A 20,285-nucleotide genomic window follows, 5' to 3' on the forward strand; every position below is an offset into this window, starting at 1 on the left:
ACTATAAAAGGAAAGGTATCACCCGAGTAATGAAGTTGAAGGGTTGTCATTCCACACATGAAGTCTCTGGACACAGTCTGAGGTGAAGCATGTTGAGGTGGCAATCGTTGCATTGGTTAGGTTGTGATCGGCGGATGCAATATTATTTGGTATGGTTTGGGAGAGGCATACGGGAAAGTGGGCCCTATCCAATGGTTCCAGGACTGGGGGAAGTAGGGACTCTATAGTGGAGATGTGAGGTTCCTGCTGTCTTAGGGTTCAAAAAGACAATCGATAGTTAATGTTATCATCACATTGTTTGGTAATTGGGTTAACTTTGAAAAGTCCTTTTGTTATGGTTTGCTGTACAGTATCCAGTATCTTGTATATAGCTGTGCTAGGCACCAAGTATTTTTAAAAGAACACGGTCTTTTAAATCCAGACTTCCAGATCTATTGACTTCTTAACCCCGACCCCCATGTTGTGTTTTACTACAGGATGACTATGTGCTGTACTATTATTCTGGTGTCAGCGTGCCTGTGGGGCGCTTCTTGGATCGTGTGAGCTTGGTGGGGAACATTTCACGGAGGGATGGTTCCCTCCTGCTCCAAAATGTGAAAGAGACTGACCAGGGAAACTACACCTGTGAGATCCGCCTGGAAATGGAAAGCATGGTGTTGAAAAAAATAGTGGTGCTACATGTCCTACCAGAGGAGCCCAAAGGTACATTAATTCCTGCTGACTTGGAGAAGGGCACAGGGACAAGCGATAAGTGGGCCAAAGGGGGGAAGGAACTGCTTTTGTTGGACAAATGCTACCTTTCTGCTTAGGGATTTATCACAGATTGAGTTCTCAGTAAATGGTGTTCTTTAAATAAAAATAATGACATTTATTTTAAGCATTTCATCCTCATGAAAACGCTATGAAGGAAGTCTTGTTCTTTTCATTTGACAGGTCAATGAGGTAACTGAAGTTAGAGAAGTTTAAGTCACTTGGCTGTCTGGGCCACGTTTTTATTGAATGGTGTAATAATACGTGAACTTCTCTCTAATAACAGAGTTCATGGACTTTATACCCTGAGACTTCCCACTAGTTAATCACATTGGTGTCCCATCCATATTTTATATGTAACTATTTTAAATGCTCTGGAATAGGGCATAAAATAATTATAAGCAAATTTTAACTTTTTTTGTACCTTGTTTTCCAGTTTGTAGGTAGAGTGAGCAGCTTTAGTAGGTTAATTAAAATTATTAATAATTCATTAATAACACTTTGTCATGTGTGCAACCCAGTTTCAGTGTTTTGTTCTCTTTTATTCTGCCTCTCTACCAAAAGAAGAACAGAGAAAAGAAGAAATAACAAATAACAAGTTTACTAGTGATTTATAGAATTATAATATTATAGGGGTTCCATACAATACCCACCACCTTCCCAGCAATAACCATCATAGCTCTCTCAAAGTCTTAGAAATATGTTGGCTACTTTTTTTTATTTTGCAAGTTCAGGTGTTTCAATTCTCTATATTCCACATATGAACAAAAATATCCAGTAGTTGTCTTCCAGTTCATTGCTTACTTCCCTAAGCATAATTATATCCAGTTCCATCCATCTTCTCCTAGAGGATACAGTATCATCTTTTTAATTGTAGAGTAATATTTCATGCAGTTGATATCCTATAACTTTTTTAAAAAATTTATTTCTTTATTGGGGAATTAATGTTTTACATTCAACAGTAAATACAATAGTTTGTACATGAATAACATTCCCCAGTTTCCCATTTAACAATACGACCCCCACTATGTCATTTATCATCCTTCATGGATCTGTATTCTCCCCTCCCACCCATCCCAGAGTCTTTTACTTTGGTGCAATATGCCAATTCCATTTCAGGTTCTACTTGTGTTTTCTTTTCTGATCTTGTATTTCAACTTCTGCCTGAGAGTGAGATCATCCCATATTCATCCTTCTGTTTCTGACTTATTTCACTCAACATGATTTTTTCAAGGTCCATCCAAGATCGGCTGAAAACGGTGAAGTCACCGTTTTTTACAGCTGAGTAGTATTCCATTGTGTATATACACCACAACTTGCTTAGCCACTCATCTGTTGCTGGACACCTGGGTTGCTTCCAGGTTTTGGCTATTACAAATTGTGCTGCCAAGAACATATGTGTACACAGATCTTTTTGGATGGATGTGTTGGGTTCCTTAGGATATAACCCCTGGAGAGGAATTGCAGGGTCATAGGGTAGGTCAATTTCTAGCCTTCTAAGAGTTTTCCAGACTGTTCTCCATAGAGGTTGGACCAATTGACATTCCCACCAGCAGTGCAGGAGGGTTCCTTTGACCCCACACCCTCTCCAGCATTTGCTGTTGTTATCTTTTCTGATGTATGACATTCTCACAGGAGTGAAGTGATATCTCATTGTTGTCTTGATTTGCATTTCTCTGACAATCAGAGACTTGGAGCATTTTTTCATGTGTTTCTCGGCCTTTTGGATCTCTTCTGTGGTGAATATTCTGTCCAAGTCCTCCCCCCATTTTTGGATGGGGTTGTCTTGTTGTTGAGTCTGGCAAGCTCTTTATATATGTTGTTTATTAAATTTTTGTCTGATGTATGACATGTAAAGATCTTCTCCCATTCTGTGAGGGGTCTCTTGGTTTGGGTAGTGGTTTCTTATGCTGTGAAGAAGCTTTTTAATTTGATGTAGTCCCATAGGTTTATGCTTGCCTTAGTCTTCTTTGTAATTGGATTCGTTTCATTGAAAATGTCTTTAAAATTTATGCAGAAAAGAGTTCTGCCAATATTTTCCTCTAAGTATTTGATAGTTTGTGGTCTAACATCCAAGTCCTTGATCCACTTGGAATTTACTTTTGTATTCGGTGAAATATAGTGATTCAGTTTCATTCTTCTGCATGTTTCAACCCATTGTTTCCAACACCATTTGTTGAAGAGATTCTGCTTTCCCCATTGAATAGTCTGGGCACCTTTGTCAAAGATTAGATGTCCATAGGTGTGGGGCCTCATTTCTGGGCTCTCAATTCTATTCCACTGGTCAGTGTGTCTATTCCTGTTCCAGTACCAAGCAGTTTGAGATCTGGGAGTATGATGCCTCCAGTTCTGTTCTTTTTTCTCAAGATTGTTTTGGCAATTCTAGGTCTTTTCTGGTTCCAGATAAACATTTGTAGCATTTGTTCTATTCTCCTAAAAAATGTGCTTGGGATCTTGATGGGGATAGCATTAAATTTCTAGATGGCTCTGGGTAATATATTCATTTTGATGATGTTAATTCTTCCAACCCATGAACATGGAATATCTTTCCACTTCTTTGTGTCTTTTTCAATTTCTTTGAGTAGTGACTCATAATTTTCAGTATACAAGTCTTTCACTTCTTTGGTTAGGTTTACTCCTAGATATTTTATAGTTTTTGTTGCTATAGTAAAAGGAATTGATTTCTGGATTTCAAGTTCTTCTAGCTTAGTGTTTGCATAGAGGAATGCCACTGACTTTTGAATGTTAATTTTGTAGCCTGACACCTTACTGTATTTCCTGATGATTTCCAAAAGTTTCTTGCTGGATTCCTTAGGTTTTTCTGTGTATACTATCATGTCATCTGCAAACAGGGAGAGTTTGACTTCTTCTCTTCCAATCTGTACCCCTTTAATTCCTTGGTCCTGCCTGATTGCTATGGCAAGAACTCCCAACACTATGTTAAATAGTAATGGTGATAGGGGGCAGTCCTGTCTAGTACCTGATCTGAGGGAAAATGCTTCCAGTTTTTCACCATTGAGTATGATGTTGGCTGTAGGTTTGCTATATATAGACTCCACTATCTTGAGGAATTTTCCATCTATTCCCATTTTTTGTAGTGTTTTGATCATAAAGGGATGTTGTATTTTGTCAAAGGCTTTCTCTGAATCTATTGATATGACCATGTGGTTTTTGTTCTTGCTTTTGTTGATGTGGTGGATCACATTGATTGATTTACATATATTAAACCAACCTTGCATGCCTAGGATAAACCCCACTTGGTCATGATGAACAATCTTTTTGATATACTGCTGTATCCGGTTGGCTAGAATTTTGTTCAATATTTTCGCATCTATGTTCATCAGAGATATTGGTCTGTAGTTTTCTTTTTTGGTTGTGTCCCTGTCTGCTTTTGGTATCAGGATGATGTTGGCTTCATAGAAGCTGGCAGGAAGTATTCCAGTGTCTTCAATCTTCTGGAAGACTTTTAAAAGTAGAGGTATTAGTTCTTCTTTGAAAGTTTTGTAGAATTCATTTGTAAAACCATCTGGTCCAGGACTTTTATTTTTGGGGATATTTTTGATAACTGTTTCTATTTCATTAGCTGTGGTGGGCCTGTTCATGTTATCCACTTCCTCTTAGTTTTGGAAGTTGGTAGGTATCTAGGAAATCGTCCATTTCTTCCAGGTTCTCTAGCTTGGTGGCATATAGTTGTTCATAGAAGCCTCGCATGATATGTTGAATTTCTGCAGTGTCTGTTGTGATATCTCCTCTTTCATTTACTATCTGATTTATTTGGGTCTTCTCCCTTTTTTGTTTTTTGAGTCTGGCTAAAGGTTTGTCGATTTTGTTCACTCTTTCGAAGAACCAACATTTACTTTCATTGATCTTTTGTATGGTTTTCCTATTCTCAATGTTATTTATTTCTGCCCTAACTTTAGTGATTTCTGTCCTTCTGGTTTCTTTAGGGTTCCTTTGTTGTTCTTCTTCTAGGTCTTTAAGATGTGCAATCAGGCTGTTTATTTGTGCTTTTTCTTGTTTCCTAATGTGTGCTTGTATAGCTATTAACTTCCCTCTTAGGACTGCTTATCTGTGTCCCCAATATTTTGATAGCTTGTGTCTTCATTTTCATTGAAGTCTCGAAACATTTATTTTCTTCCTTGATTTCCTCTTTGACCCAGAAGTTGTTAAGAAGTGTACTGTTGAGCTTCCACATTTTGGGACTGTTACTAATCTTTTGTTGATTGTTAAGTGTTAGTTTAATTCCACTGTGGTCTGAGAAGATGCTTGGGATGATTTCAATGCTCTTGAATTGGCTGATGCTGTCTTTGTGGCCTAATATATGGTCTGTCCTTGAGCATGACCCATGTGGATTTGAGTAAAATGTATATTCCAGTTTCTTGGGATGAATGACTCTGAAAATGTCCAATCATTCTTGTTTATCTATCTCTTCATTTAGCTCCCTTATGTCTTTATTGATTTTCTTCCTGGATGATCTGTCAAGTTGAGAGAGTGGGGTGTTGAAGTCCCCTACTATGATTGTGTTACTGTTAATATATTGCTGTAGCTCTTTCAGTAGAAGTTTGATGTATTTAGATGGCTTCTCATTGGGTGCATAGATGTTAATAATTGTTAAGTCCTCTTGATTGACTGATCCTCTGAGCATTAAGTAGTGTCCATTCCTATCTTTTTTAATCTTATCTATTTTAAAGTCTATCATGTCAGAGATGAGAATAGCTGCTCCTGCCCTTTATTGTGGGCCATTGGCTTGTATGATAGTTTTCCATCCTTTTACTTTGTGTCTGTGTTTGTCTTGTTGAGTTAGGTGGGTTTCCTGTAGACAGCATATTGTTGGGTTGTGTTTTCTGATCCATCTTCCTACTCTGTGTCTTTTAATAGGTGAATTCAGGCCATTGACATTTATTGATATCAAAGATTGAAGATATTTTAACGCCATTCTTGTAGAGTTTTAGAGTGTTTTGATATATGTCCTATTTGTGGTGGTCTGGTTGTTTATAGAAGACCTTTCAGAACTTCTTTCAGGGCAGGCTTGGTGATGGTTGATTCCTTCAACTGTTGCTTGTCTGAGAAGGTTTTGATGCCTCCATCTAGTCTGAATGACAGTCTAGCAGGATATAGTATTCTTGGTTGAAAGCCTTTCTCATTGAGCACTCGATAGATATCTTGCCATTCTCTTCTGGCCTGTAGTGTTTGTATGGAGAAGTCTGCTGCTAATCTATGGGTTTTCCATTGTAGGTGACTCTTTGTTTTTCTCTTGAAGCCTTGAGGATCCTTTCTTTATCCTTATTCCTTTCCATTCTAAGTATGATATGTCTTGGTGTCTTTAGGTCTGGGTTAATTCTGTTTGGGACCCTCTGGGCTTCTTGAATTTTTATGTCTTTGATGTCGTCTAGACTAGAGAAGTTTTCAGCTGCTATGGCCTGGAAAATGCTTTCTTCCTCTCCTCTTTCTTCCGCTGGTATGCCAATAATGCATATAGTGTTTCTTTTGAAGTCATCCCATAGGACTCTGTTGTTGTTTTCAGCATCTCTTAATCTCTTACTTCTTTTTTAGTTGTCTCTAATTCATCCTCAATCTTGCTAATTCTGTCTTCAGCCTCATAGATTCTATTCTCTCTGCCCTCTACTGTTTTCTGGAGATTATCTATTTTGTTGCCCTGCTCTGATACTGTTTTAGCTTGTTCAGCTAGTTGCATTCTTAGCTCAGCGATTTCAGCTTTCAGCTCTCTAATAACCATGAGATAATTAGTATTTTCTTCCATATTCTCATTTGTTGTTCCTGCATTTCTGATTACAATTTTTTCAAATTCTTTACTCACTCCTGTTATTATTTCCTTAGCTAATGTTTGGATGTTGAACTCGTAATTTTGTGCTTCACCCTCTGGAGGACTTTCAGCTGGACTCTTGTCCTGGTTCGATTCTCCAATATTTTTTCTTGTTGTTTTAACCATTTTATATATTATGTTATGTGTTCCCTTTATCAGTACTTTTCAAATTATTGATCACTATTGCCTGGATTGTCTTGTGTCTAAGTAAGTTAATTAAAGGGTTCACAGTGGTGGAAGTTAACAGTGATTTCAATCCCTGAGTTGGAGCTCAGTAGTTTAAAAGCCTCTTTCTTTTTTTTTTCCTTCCCTGTAGGCTATGGGAGCCTGAGGGCTTTTAAACTATCAATAGGCTTCTTAGCTTAATCACTGACTCCTGACCAAGAGATAAAGCAGGGTGTGGCAGAGATAAACCAGTGGTTATGCAAAGAGACTTTCACAGCCCCTCAGCTATGCCACTGAGGTATAGGTCTTCTGAGTTTCCTGGTTAGATCTCTGTCCCCTGGTGTCCCTCCCTGTTGCTGCTCCAGATTCTGAGGGTAGTAGCAATGGAGACTCAGAGTTGCACTTGGTGAGTCTCTGGGGAGTCCTCTCCTCCCTTAAGCTCTCCCCTTGTTGGTGGAGCACACTGGAGGTGGTGTCTCAACTGCTGAACTGCTGAACTGTTAGCAGTCACTTAATCTCTCCTTAGGCCCCTCTCTCCTCTCTGTCACCAGCCACGCGTGTTTGTACTCACGGGTGATTTACTGGGTTCCTGTGGTCATTCTAGTCCTGTCTTGTTTCGGTCCCGGGTGGTCTCCTTTGGTATTCCTAGTTGATCCGGGAGAGGAGAGGAGAGGAGAGGAGAGGAGAGGAGAGGAGAGGAGAGGAGAGGAGAGGAGAGGAGAGAAAGCGATCTGCTGCTCGTAGCTCCGCCTCCGGAAGTCAAATCCGATATCCTATAACTTTTTAATTTAATTTTTTATTTATAAAAAGGAAACATTGACTAAACCATAGGATAAGAGGGGTACAACTTCTCATAATTCCCACCACCAGAACTCTGTATCCCATCCCCTCCCCTGATAGCTTTCCTATTCTTCTTTAATCCTCTGGAAGTATGGACCCAAGGCCATTGTGAGATGCAGAAGGTGGAAGGTCTGGCTTCTATAATTGCTTCCCCCCTGAACATAGGCATTGACAGGTTGATCCATACTCCTAATCTGTCTTTCTCTTTCCCTAGTGGGGAAGGACTCTGGGGAAGTGGAGTGCCAGAACACATTGGTGGAGTTGTCTGTCCAGGGAAGTCTGGTTAGCATCATGCTAGCATCTGGAACCTGGTGGTTGAAAATAGAGTTAACATAGAAAGCCAAACAAATTGTTGACCAATCATGGACCTAAACGCTGGAATAGTGCAGATGAAGAGTTGGGGGGGGCTCCATTTTGTAGATAGCTAGTAGGCATATTTTAGTTAAATTCCAAAGGCCCTGTGGCTATACTAGTGTTTTTTGTTGTTGTTATTGTTGTTGTTTTCCTGCATCTGAAATCTGATATGCAGGTGGATCCTAATTATTGTCTGGGGAGGTGATGTCATGGCTGGCAGAAGTATAGTTTTTTTCATCCAGTCAAATAGATTATTATTTTTTTATTTGATAGTACAGAGAAAAATTGAGAGGATAGGGGAAGATAGAAAGAGAAGGATAGAAACCTAGAGGGGCTGGGAAGTAGCACACATGATATAAAGGGCAAGGACTGGTGCAAGGATCCCTGTTTGAGCCCCCAGCTTCCCACCTGTGGGGGAGGGGGAATCAGTTCACAAGTCATGAAGCAGGTATACAGGTATCTGTCTTTCTATCCCCGTCTATCTTCCCCATCTCTCTCAGTTTCCCTCTGTCCTACCCAATGAAATGGGGGAAAAAAGGCCTCCGGGGCAGTGGATTCATAGTGCAGGCGCCAAACTCTAGTGATAACCCTTGAGGCAAAAAGAAAAAAAAAAGATAGACACTGTAGCCCTGCTACAGTGCCCTGCTACTTTGCTGTTCATGAAGCTTCCTTGCTGCAAGTCAGGAGTAGGAGCTCAAACCCAGGTCTTTGTGCATGGTAATAGGTGTGCTCAATTGGGTGCACCACCACCTAGCCTGTAGATTAAAATTTAAAGATACGTTTACCTAGTTTTTAAAAGTTTAGTTATATTCATGAGTGTAAGAGACAACTGTTTAACTCTGACATATGGTGGTGCCAGGAGTTGAATCTGAGTCTTCTGGAACCTCAAACATGAGAGTCTGGTGTGCTATCACTGGCATTATTGCCCTGACTTATATTTACTAATTTTGTGAGAGGAGAAGGAGGAAAAGGAAGAAGAGGTGATAGAAGGAGATGGAAGGAAGGAAGGGAGGAAGGAGCCAGAATACTAATTTACCGTATGTGGGTCTAGGGATTGAACTGAGGGCCTTCATAGCTGCTAGATTGATGGTTTGAAATGCTCTGCAGTGTCCTCAAGGCTGAAGGAGCCTCATAGGCTACTCAGTATGATAACAAGTCAGGGGGTCTACAATAGAAGTCCTTTTCCTTTGTCCTGTTTTAGTCATTGGGCTGTCAGGTAAGATTTTGTTTGAAGAAACAATTTTACTGTTTTCAAAAGTTTAAATGTGAGTTAAGTAGTCACGTTCTTAAATAGTATGAGATATAAGGAAAGCTTGCAGTCTAGCTAGACTTTGGACCCTCTTTGCCCACTAGTTTTGTTCTGCTCTTTGAATGAGCACCTTTGGAATACCCTGCCCTCCCCTTGGTGACATTTATTACATCTGTTCACTTGTTTCTTGCCTTCCTCCTGGGCTTATGTTTGTGCCCTGACCAGCCCTGGGCTATACTCAGCACAGAGCAAATGACCATAAATATTTGTTGAGTGAATAAAATTCCTGAATTAGCCTCAGTTTGAATTTGGCTTCTAAAAAAAAAAAATGAATTGCAGGAGGTGGCCTGTAGCTATATTTTTTTCAAGTGAATTTTTTTCTTTTGATTCCAAACCTGTGGTTCTCTAGCAAGAACAAATGCTGCATGTGCTTCCCCAAGGATTAACTTTAGGTTCCTTCTTTCTGCTTTGTCCTGTAATGCCATAGTCAAACACAAAAGATACAAATCTAAAAGAGCTAAATGGCAAACAATTTGGATGTGAAAGTTGGTTTACACACTGCTTGTTTTTTCATGAATTTTACTTAATGCTCTTTTATTTATTTATTTTTTTAAGTTATCTTTAGTTATTTGTTGGATAAGAGACAGTCAGAAATCAAGAGGGGAGGGGAGGATAAGGAGAGAGACAGAGAGACACCTGCAGCCCGGCTTCACCACTCACAAAACTTTCCCCCTGCAGGTGGGGACCAGGAGCTTGAACCTGGGTCCTTGCGCATTGTAACATGTGCACTCAACCAGGTGCACTACTACCCAATCTCTTACTTAATGCTCTTTTATAAAACATTCGTTTACTTTTAAAAGAGAGAGAGAGAGAAACACGACTGTTCCTTCTGACATACGACAATGCTAGGGGCTGAATTCAGCCCCAAGACATGCAAGTTATGACCTCTTATGGATTGAGCTATCTCCTGGTTACCACTAATACTCTTTTGAAAGAACCCTACCCAGATAAGACCTAGATTTATGACTCCCTAAATACCATCCTGCCTCTTTTTTCTTAATTGAGTTTATGACTGATTTGTGTAGAATATTGCTGAAACAATCTTTTAATTGTTTTCATTTTAAGGGATCCTTTGAAATAACTTATGCAGCACACATCTGATGGGGTCAGCTGCTTAAACAGAGAAGCAAAAGAGGGATCATTGATGGCAGAGAACCTAGTGGGGGTTGTATTTTTATGTGGAAAAACTGGGAAATGTTATGCATGCTTAAACTATTGTATTTACTGTTGACTGTAAAATATTAATCCAATAAAGAAATGAAAATAAATAAATAAATAAACCAGAACAAAAAAGGAGGAGCATAGAAGTTAGAAAGTCAGGAAGGAAGAGGGGAAAGAGGACCAGGTGGAAGAATGGCAGCAAGGGTTAAAACAGAAAGAAAAGAGAAGAGGAGCACTGTTTATTGTCTTGGTCTAATTAGCAAGGAGTCCTGTGACCTGTACTGTAGCCAAAACTAAATACTTACTAAGCAAGTCTTAAGACAGCCTGCAAAAGGAGAGCCGGTGGGTTATATATAAGAATGAAATTTATATGACATTCTACTTCCTATTCTTCACAGATGTGTGTAGCTAAATTGATAAATAGAAAGTGGGGTACTTCTACAATTTCTACACTTTCTTTAGTATAAAATTAAAGTGAAATTGGTACTCATGGGAGAAATTCTGAAAAAAGGGGAGGAGAAGGGAATTAAAAGGGAGCACAAAAAGTATATTGTAGTCTGAAGCTAGCAGGATCCTTCTGATTTGATGTATGTTGATAGCTAGAATGTATTCTCTAACCTTGGAGTGTTCTGCTGGTTTGAGCAGGACATCTTGAGTATTTTGTCCACACAGGATCATCTGAATTTATGTGGAGAGAATGTGTGTTAAACTTGGCAGTGTTTTACTTCTGAGCATCTTCCACTAACCATGATCTCTTCTAGAAGTTCTTTAGTTTTATAGATTATGCCTTGGGTTTGACTAGATTCTTTATTCTATCCCCAGAACTTGTGGTCCATGTTGGTGATTCAACTCAGATGAGATGTGTTTTCCACAGCACAGAAGAGAGACACATTACCAAGGTAGACTGGATGTTCTTGTCAGAAGAGCATCCAAAGGTAAGGGGGAGGAACCATCCCTATGAGATAGAAGCCACTGGCCAACAGTGTTGGGACAACATGGGGAGAGGAGAAATCTGAGCATCAAGTGCATCTAAGAAATCAAGTGCACTGTGGTTGTACAGCAAGGGTTTGTTTAGAATTTGGAGTTTGTCAGAACAAGGCCTTTTTTTGTTTTCAGTTTGATCAATTTGCTGTACAACCTTTTGCTGGTGGGAAAAATAACGAAGATAAGAAGAAAAAGAGGATTATTGTATCATGTCAACTCTGAAGCAATCAATAAAAACGTTGTTTTCCCTAGACCAGTAGATCTCCATTATGACATGCTGATAAATTTATGTCAAGGTGTGTTATGAGGAATTTCCTAGCTAACTTGTTAACAAAAATTAAGATGCAAAGATTATTGAAAAGTAACTTGTCATGTTCCAAGTCATTCCTATAAAAGAATTCATTTGTGCTCACTTGATTTACTGTATGCTGTCTAGTGGGTCAGAAAGTGTGGCATCATGGAGGGGCTTGGATACATATATATATATATATATATATATATATATATATATATATATATAAAACATATATATCTTCTCCCCAGGTTCACCTGTGGGAGCTTGTCATACATTTAAATGTCATCCACCATGTGAGTCACAGCAGAAAATAGGATGAGAGTTGACATTTTGAGTTGCTAATTTGAGTCACAAGAGACAGTAACTTAGGGGCCAGGCCTTTTAATTTGTGTTTTTGTAATTATACTCATTTCCTGTACTTAAAAGATTTTAAGAGGCAATAATAGCTACCTTTATAAATGATGTAAGAACTTTATTCAAGTATTAATTTAACAGATATTTACATGTATTTGTTTCTTTTTAAAAAGATTTATTCTATTTTTTACTTTTGTTCTTCAAATTATTGGGAAAGAGAATGGTTTATAGTACAGATGTTTGGGTACAGTTTCTCATCTCCCTGTGATAGTTATCTATAAATTATTTGATTTTTGAGAAGATTTATTTCAATTCTTGGTTTTTTAAAAAAATTTTTTAAAGTATTTATTTTCCCTTTTGTTGCTCTTGTTTTATTGTTGTAGTTATTGTTGTTATTGATGTCGTTGTAGTTGGATAGGACAGAGAGAAATGGAGAGAGGAGGGGAAGACAGAGAGGGAGAAAGAAAGATAGACACCTGCAGACCTGCTTCACTGCCTGTGAAGCGACTCCCCTGCAGGTGGGGAGCCGGGGGCTCAAACTAGGATCCTTACGCAGGTCCTTGCGCTCTGCGCCACGTGCGCTTAACCCGCTGCGCTACTGCCCAACTCCCAAGAAGATTTATTTCATATGAGATATAGAAAGATTCATGAGAGAGAGGGAGAGAGAGAAAGAGGAAGAGTCAGAGCACCACTCTGGAACATTGCAGTGTCAGGGGTAGAACTGAACACTTTAGGAGTGAAAATCTTGTGCTCTATCTGCTTAACTATTTCCTCAGTTATAACACACACACACACACACACACACACACAATTTAACTTTGAGTTTTGCAGTTAAAGTCCCTGCCCAGTCTTATAATCAAGATGGAGGAATAATGAGCAATATAATATATAATAGGCTAGGTGATAGTTAAGAGCTATCATGAACAAACAACAAAGCAGGGTATTGTGGTTGTTACTTTATGTAGTTGGGCAGGGAGGCCTCATAAAAAAGATGACATATAAGCAGAGATCTGAAGCATGTGTATCTGGGGGTTCTAGCCACAGGGACAGCAAAAACAAAACAAAAACCCTGCAGACCTGCTCCATCGCTGGTGAGACCCCGGGGGCTGGAACCCTGATCCATGCATGGGTCCTTGCAATTTGTACTAGGTGCACTTAACTGGATGCACCACTGCCCAGCCCCTGAATCATTGTATTTAAAGGTAGAGGTTACAGAATTAGAAGTGGGTTGTTCAAGAAGGAGAGATGACTGGGGAGGTGGCTTGGTGGTAGAGTACAAGCCTTGCATGCATAAGACCTTCAATTCCATCCTTGGGAGGGGGAGAGCGAGCAAGAGAGCATAAAACCTTAGATACAATCCTGGGGTGTGGGGCACGGGAACAAGCAAGAGAGCGAGCAATTGAGATTTCTGGCCTGAGCAGTTGTAAGAAGGCATGGCCATTTACCCAAATGGGACAGACCAAAAGGAACTAGTTTGGAGGGAAAAAATTTGAAATTCAGTATCAGACATGCTTCAGGTGTCAGAAGTTGAACTGGAAATGTCATAAAAAGCAAAAGAATGTGAAAATTCCTCACCCTCACTTTCATCATCCCTCTCTTCAGATGAAACAGTGGATCAGTACGTCCCAGTTTGGTGATATCTTACCACCATACATAGCTGTATACATGTATATATAAATGGCTGGTTCTTCCTCATGAACCTTCTATTGCCTGCACCCCCAGGGCCTTGTGAAACCTGGGATCCCTTCTCTACCTACCCTGCACTTTCTAGTCTCTGTCTTTGTTAACCTCATGTTTTGACTTTCTCTTCTAGGAGGAAGTTGTATTGCGCTATTACTTCAAACACACCAGAACTGGGTACCCCCAGAACTGGGGCCATTTCCAGAAACGTGTAAACTTGGTGGGGGACACATCCCGCAATGATGGCTCCATCATGCTCCGAGGGGTGAAGGAGTCAGACAGAGGAAGCTATAGCTGCACTATCCACATGGGAGACCTGACATTTAGGAAAACCTTTGTGCTGGATGTGATCAAGAGCAACCCCCCACGTATGTAACATTGTGTTGAGAGACCACCTAGCTAGTAGTCATGGCTAGGGCTGGGGTGAGGCCAGACAGGCTTTTAGGAGGCAAAAGTGGAGATGCTGAGCCTGTGCTTACACGACCCTGAGAAGGGTACCCCTTCACTTTGTAGTCCAAAGCATTTTGCTTGTCTCATCTTCATGCTGCTAGGCCAGAGGAAAAGAAGTAGCTAGATGACTGGTGGAACCATGTATGAGGCATCTGATTCCATCTGGTGCTACATGTACCAGAGTGGTGCTCTGGCTTCTCTTTCATGTGAACTGTATCTCATAGAATAAATCTTTTTTAAAGGAGCTAATGTGTAGTGAGCACCAGCCTTCTTCCAGACTTCACTTGTTGCCAATGTAATCTACCAATTTAAAGATAAAGAAGTGATGTGGGAGGCAGTGCAGCAGGTAGAGTATAGTATTCTGCAAATGTGAGGTCCTGAGTTTGATCCCTGTCATTGCATATATTGCATATATTAGAGTATTCTCATTCTCTCTTCTTCCCTTTTCCCCTCACAAATACATCTTTTTAAAAATAGGTCTAGTAGCATAGTAGGTTAAGTGCACATGATGTGAAGTGCAAGGATAGGCATAAAGATCCCTGTTTGAGCCCCCAGCTCCCCACATGCTGGGGAGATCACTTCACAGGCAGTGAAGCAGGTATGCAGGTATCTATCTTTTTTCTTTCTTTCTTTCTTCCTTTCTTTCTTTTTAGGGAAAGAGGCTGGGAGTATGGATCGACCTATCAATGCACATGGTTCAGAGGAGAAGCAATTACAGAAGCCAGACCTTCTACCTTCTGCACCCCATAATGAACCTGGGTCCATACTCCCAGACGGTTAGAGAATAGGTATCTATCTTTTTCTTTCCCCTTCTCTGTCTCCCCTCCTCTCTTGATTTCTCTCTGTCCTACCCAACAACAGCAACAGCAATAACAATAATAGCAACAACTAGGGCAACAAAAATGGGAAAAAAAAGACCTCCAGGATGCAGGCACTGAGCCCCAGTGATAACCCTGGAGACAAAAAAAAAAAAAAAAAGCCTAAAGGTAAAGAAATGCATAGATAAATTGGAGTTGATGTCTAAAGTCATTTTCACTAGCTTTGAGAGGGACACTGAATGCTTTATAGTGGAAGGTACACTGATCTTGACTTGGAGAGGGACAGCAAAGAACCGAAAAAAACAGGAGCCAAAATTGAAGTATTTTCTGGTCAAAGATTCTGTATTCTGGTAAACACTGTACCGTAAGGCCAGTAGTACATAGGAAAATAAAGGCTTGATTGTATTGAAGGAGAGAAGTTGATAAGTTAGAAGTTAAACCACAACCCATTTAGCAGTCAGGATGTGGCCTGTGGACTTTGTCTAGCTAGGGCCTCTAGTTGGCTATAGTTAACTGTGGTTGGGAGGTACTGGAAGGAGGATAGAACATATCTTGAGACCTTTAGTCAGAGACTTAAGTCTCTGGTGTTACTTATTAATAGCAAAATGGTTCTTGATGAGGAGATAAATAGAATAGATGGATTTTTAATTTTGTAAGTGTATGTGTTAACTCATGCATGTATGATTTTACTGCTTTTCATTCAGATTAGAGAGACAGAGGAAGAAACATCAAAGTACCAGAGTTTCCCCCAGTGCATACAACCTCCCATGTAGTGCTGGGTCTCAAACCTGGGCCGAGTTCATAGCAATACAGGTTCCCTCTTTGGTGAGCTCTACTTCACAGAAAAAACATATCATAGTAGAAGCTCATTCGTACACATGAAGTGACCCTCCCCCCCACAGGTGAGGAGTGAGGGCTTGAACCCAGGCCTTTGTGCATGGTAACATGTGTGCTTAACTGGCTGTTAACCCCAAATTATATATAAATATATATATTAATTTTTTAAATTTTATTTATTTATTTTTCCTTTTGTTGCCCTTTTTTGTTATTATAGTTATTATTGTTGTTGTTATTGATGTCGTTGTTAGATAGGGTAGAGAGAAATAGAGAGAGGAGGGGAAGACAGAGAGGGCGAGAGAAAGATAGACACCTGCTGACCTGCTTCACTGCCTGTGAAGCAACTCCCCTGCAGCTGGGGTTCCAGGGGCTCGAACTGGGATTACTCTGGTCCTTGCACCTTGCTGTTTGTATAACCATTATGCTGTCTCCCCCTGCCCCCCCCCACTACTTTCATTCTCATGCAGCTATCAGTGTCATCTTTCTTTCTTTTTAAAAAAGTTTTTTTTTTTACAAGATCAGAAAAGAAAACACAAGTAGAACCTGAAGGAATTGGCATATTGCACCAAAGTAAAAGACTCTGGGGTGGGTGGGGAGAATACAGGTCCAAGAAGGATTCAGAGGACCTAGTGGGGGTTGTATTGTTATATGGGAAACTGGGGAATGTTATGCATGTACAAACTATTGTACTTACTGTTGAATGTAAAACATTAATTCCCCCCCCCAAAAAAAAATCAGAAAGAAAAAAGAAAAGTGTTCCCAGACAGCAAAAAAAAAAAAAAATTTTTTTTTTAATTTTTATTTGTTTATTAGATAGAGACAACTAGAAACTGAGAGGGAAGCGGGTGATAGAGAGGGAGAGAGACAGAGAGGCACCTGCAGCCCTGCTTCACCACTCATGAATCTTTCCCCTTAAAGATAGGGGGATAAGGGATTGAACCCAGGACCTTGCACTTTCTTTTTTTTAAGGTTTTTTTTTAGTATTTTCTTATTCCCTTTTTGTTGCCCTTTTTAAAAAAATTTTATTTCTTTATTGGGGAATTAATGTTTTACATTCAACAGTAAATACAATAGTTTGTACATGCATAACATTCTCCAGTTTGCCATTTAACAATACAACCCCCACTATGTCATTTATCATCCTTCATGGACCTGTTGCCCTTGTTTTATTGTTGTAGTTATTATTGTTGTTGTTATTGCTGTTGTTGTCATTGGGTAGGACAGAGAGATATGGAGAGAGGAGAGGAAGACACCTTCCTTCACTGGCTTCACTGCTTGTGAAGCGACTCCCTTGCAGGTGGGGATCCTGGGTCTTGAACCCAGATCCTTACGCCAGTCCTTGTGCTTTGTGCCATCTGTGCTTAACCCACTGCACTACCACCCGACTCCCTATGACCTTACACTTTCTAACATGTGCAGTAAACCAGGTGTACCATCACCTGGCCCTTCAGTGCCATCTTTCTAAATCTCAAAATTGAGTTCTCCCTTCACTGCTTATATTTCTGTGGTTTTGCCATCACCTACAGAAAAAACAAAAAGTGCTAGACTTCTGGTTGATATGGTCAAAATCCTTCTTGACTTAGCCCGTTATCTCTCTTATCATTCCCACACACACTCAAATGCAATCTTTGATGGGCTGAGGCTCTTCAAATGCAATCTTTGAATCCACTCCTGTGAACTATTTCTAGTTTCTAAAAGCACTAACTAATTAGGTCTCCAGATCTTATACATAATGACCCCTCAGTCTCCCTATACCATTTACCTGTCTTTTTAAGACTCAGCACGCTCTGCTTTAAGCTTTATAACTTTTTGTTGGCTGGCAATTTCATCTTCTGCTCCCATAGAATTGGCTCCTCTTTCTTTGTGCTTCTCTGTATTCTTATGAACTTCTATTCTAGCACCTGTAGCCATAGAGGTGTGTGTGTCTATGTGTGTGTGTGTGTGTGTGTGTGTGTGTGTGTGTGTGTACATATTTATCCCCTCCTTGAAGCTAAGGACCTTGAATTATTGGTCTCTTGCACTCAAGAGTTATGTGATGTATGTGTTTCAAGTGAACTTGGGAAATGAATGAGGGATACCATATAGGAGGAAGTGCCTCTGAAAGTGTAACTGGTATAACTATGGGGCTTAGAGTTGGTGCATAGATCCTTTTGCAAACATTTCCCCTTTATAAGATCAGTAGTCTCTAAACTTATCTATTATTTTTATGCCATTTGGCAAACCACATTTAAAGACAGAATTTTTTCCCCTTATGCTTTCTCCTCCTTTATTTGGTCAAGTCAAAATTTCCTTAAGATAGTAACAACTTTTGCTGATAAAAAGCTAAGGCTCAGACCTAATACATAGCAGAATAAATGTGAATGTTTATCTTTCAGTATTCTTCCGTATATCATGTTGCTTCTTTATCCTTCCTGAGCAATTACTATCATTGTCATTCTTCTTCTAGCCAGAATACTTAGTATGAAAAGGAACTCCCAAGTATGGTCTTACTCTCTTTTTGTTACCCACCTTAATCTACATTTCAGACTTTAGCAAGGGTGTCAGACTTAGGTTCTCAGTGTTATGGGGACAATTGGAGTTCAGTGTACAACACAGGGTACACTCTGGCCTTCTCTCCCCACTTCCTGATCTGGATACTACTACTTGCTATAGAACTGGTGAGATAACTTAGCCTGCTAGAGAACCAGCTTGAATAGTTGAGGCCCCAGAGACTGAAGTTTAGTTCTCAGCACCAAGTTATTTTAGAACTTCTGTTCTCTTTCTGTTTCCTTCTTTTCTCTATCATAATAAATTAAAAAATCTTTAAAAAAAGATTAGTGTTTCAAGGACTGGCATAAGGATCCCGGTTCGAGCCCCGGCTCCCCACCTGCAGGGAAGTCGCTTCACAGGCGGTGAAGCAGGTTTGCAGGTGTCTGTCTTTCTCTCCTCCTCTCTGTCTTTCCCTCCTCTCTCCATTTCTCTCTGTCCTATCCAACAACAACAACAACAACAATAATAACTACAACAATAAAACAACAAGGGCAACAAAGGGAATAAAATAAATATTAAAAAAAAAGATTAGTGTTTAAAGAAAGAAATAACTGGTGAGACTCTTATCCCTGTTCTGGAATATTGAAGTCTTGAATTGCTTTTCTTCTTTCCCAAACATTAGCAACCTCTGCTCCCATATCTGGAATCCTAGCTGGAAATCATCTGGTGACCATTGTAGGGATTGTCTGTGCTACCATCGTCCTTCTTCCTGTTCTGATATTGATTGTGAAGAGGACCCATGGGAATAAAAGGTACAAGGCTGCTTTCTTGCTTGAGTTGGAAAGCTAGAGGTGCTTCTTTTAGCTGGGGTTGCAGAGAGCAACAGGGTCCTTGCTGTGCCATTCTCATTGAAAAGTAGTGTTTTCAAATAGAATCATCTAGAGTAGTCATCATACAAGATGTCATTTATACAGCCACCCTGCCCCCATCTCATCACTGTTCTACTGAAAGGCTTTGCACATCCTCACACCAAGCTCATTCACTTTGACAATGCATGAAGGTTACCAGTTCTTTTGCAAACAGTGGTCTTATAGAGTATATAGTTACTAGTATAAATCTTATGTAAGAACCTTGATGTGAGACTTGGTTTTTGCTTTATCCACACTATACAGCTCATATAGAAACTAAGATCTTGCAGCAGGGAAATGCCTTAGTATGTGTCTGAGATCCTGAATTTGATCCCCAGCATCACATTTACTAGAATGATACTCCCCCCCCCCCGACAAAACAATTCTTTTCTTTTTTTCTAAAGAAACTAAGATTTGAAGGTTTGACAGTGACTTTACTTAAAGGGACACATTCTAAATATCAGAGGCTGTTTTTGAATAGATTTTCTGTTTTAAGTTTTTAAAGCCATTTTTTTTATTTGTGATTAATAGTGGCTTATGAGATTTTAAGATTACAGGATATAGTTCCACACCATACCAACCACCAAAGTTCTGTGCCTCAACAATCCCCATGATAACTATCAGAGTTATGACAAAGTCTTAGAAGCAAATAACTTATTTAAAGATTTGAATGTCTTTAGCTACTATCCTAATATTTCAGAATGCTCTGCCATGGGGAGTAGTGTTTCACTGGCCATGTTTACTGATGTAATACACCAGGACTAATGAATTCTCTTGTTGAATAGTGTCAATGGGAAAGGGTTCCCTTTAAGACTAAGGAATTCTGACTTTTGAGTCTCCTCAAAAGTATATTATGTATATTACAGAATCTAATTGTGCCTGCTACTTTTGCAGTTCCAATCCCCAGGAACTCTTATGATTTTATTTATTTATTTATTTATTTATTTTGCCTTCAGGGTTATTGCTGGGGCTTGGTGCCTGCACTATGAGTCTACTGCTCCTGGAGGCCATTTTTCCCATTTTGTTGCCCTTGTTATTGTTGTTGTCATTGCTGCTGTTGTTGTTGGATAGGACAGAGAGAAATCAA

The 20,285-nt window shown here is 39.7% G+C and overlaps 1 protein-coding gene across 4 annotated transcripts in view; it reads left to right on the forward strand.

The window, feature by feature from the left end:
- The window catches only part of JAML (junction adhesion molecule like), a 46,933-nt gene that overhangs the window by 17,761 nt on the left and 8,887 nt on the right, over nucleotides 1-20,285 (forward strand). For all 4 annotated transcript variants that reach the window (XM_060179984.1, XM_060179985.1, XM_060179983.1 and 1 more), the window contains 4 exons: nucleotides 477-702; nucleotides 11,226-11,338; nucleotides 13,850-14,084; nucleotides 18,973-19,102. In XM_060179984.1, the coding sequence (XP_060035967.1) occupies nucleotides 477-702; nucleotides 11,226-11,338; nucleotides 13,850-14,084; nucleotides 18,973-19,102 (704 nt within the window). The remainder of the gene's footprint in view (nucleotides 1-476; nucleotides 703-11,225; nucleotides 11,339-13,849; nucleotides 14,085-18,972; nucleotides 19,103-20,285) is intronic.

Source organism: Erinaceus europaeus, chromosome 20, assembly GCF_950295315.1.
Source record: "Erinaceus europaeus chromosome 20, mEriEur2.1, whole genome shotgun sequence".
Lineage (NCBI taxonomy): Eukaryota > Metazoa > Chordata > Mammalia > Eulipotyphla > Erinaceidae > Erinaceus > Erinaceus europaeus.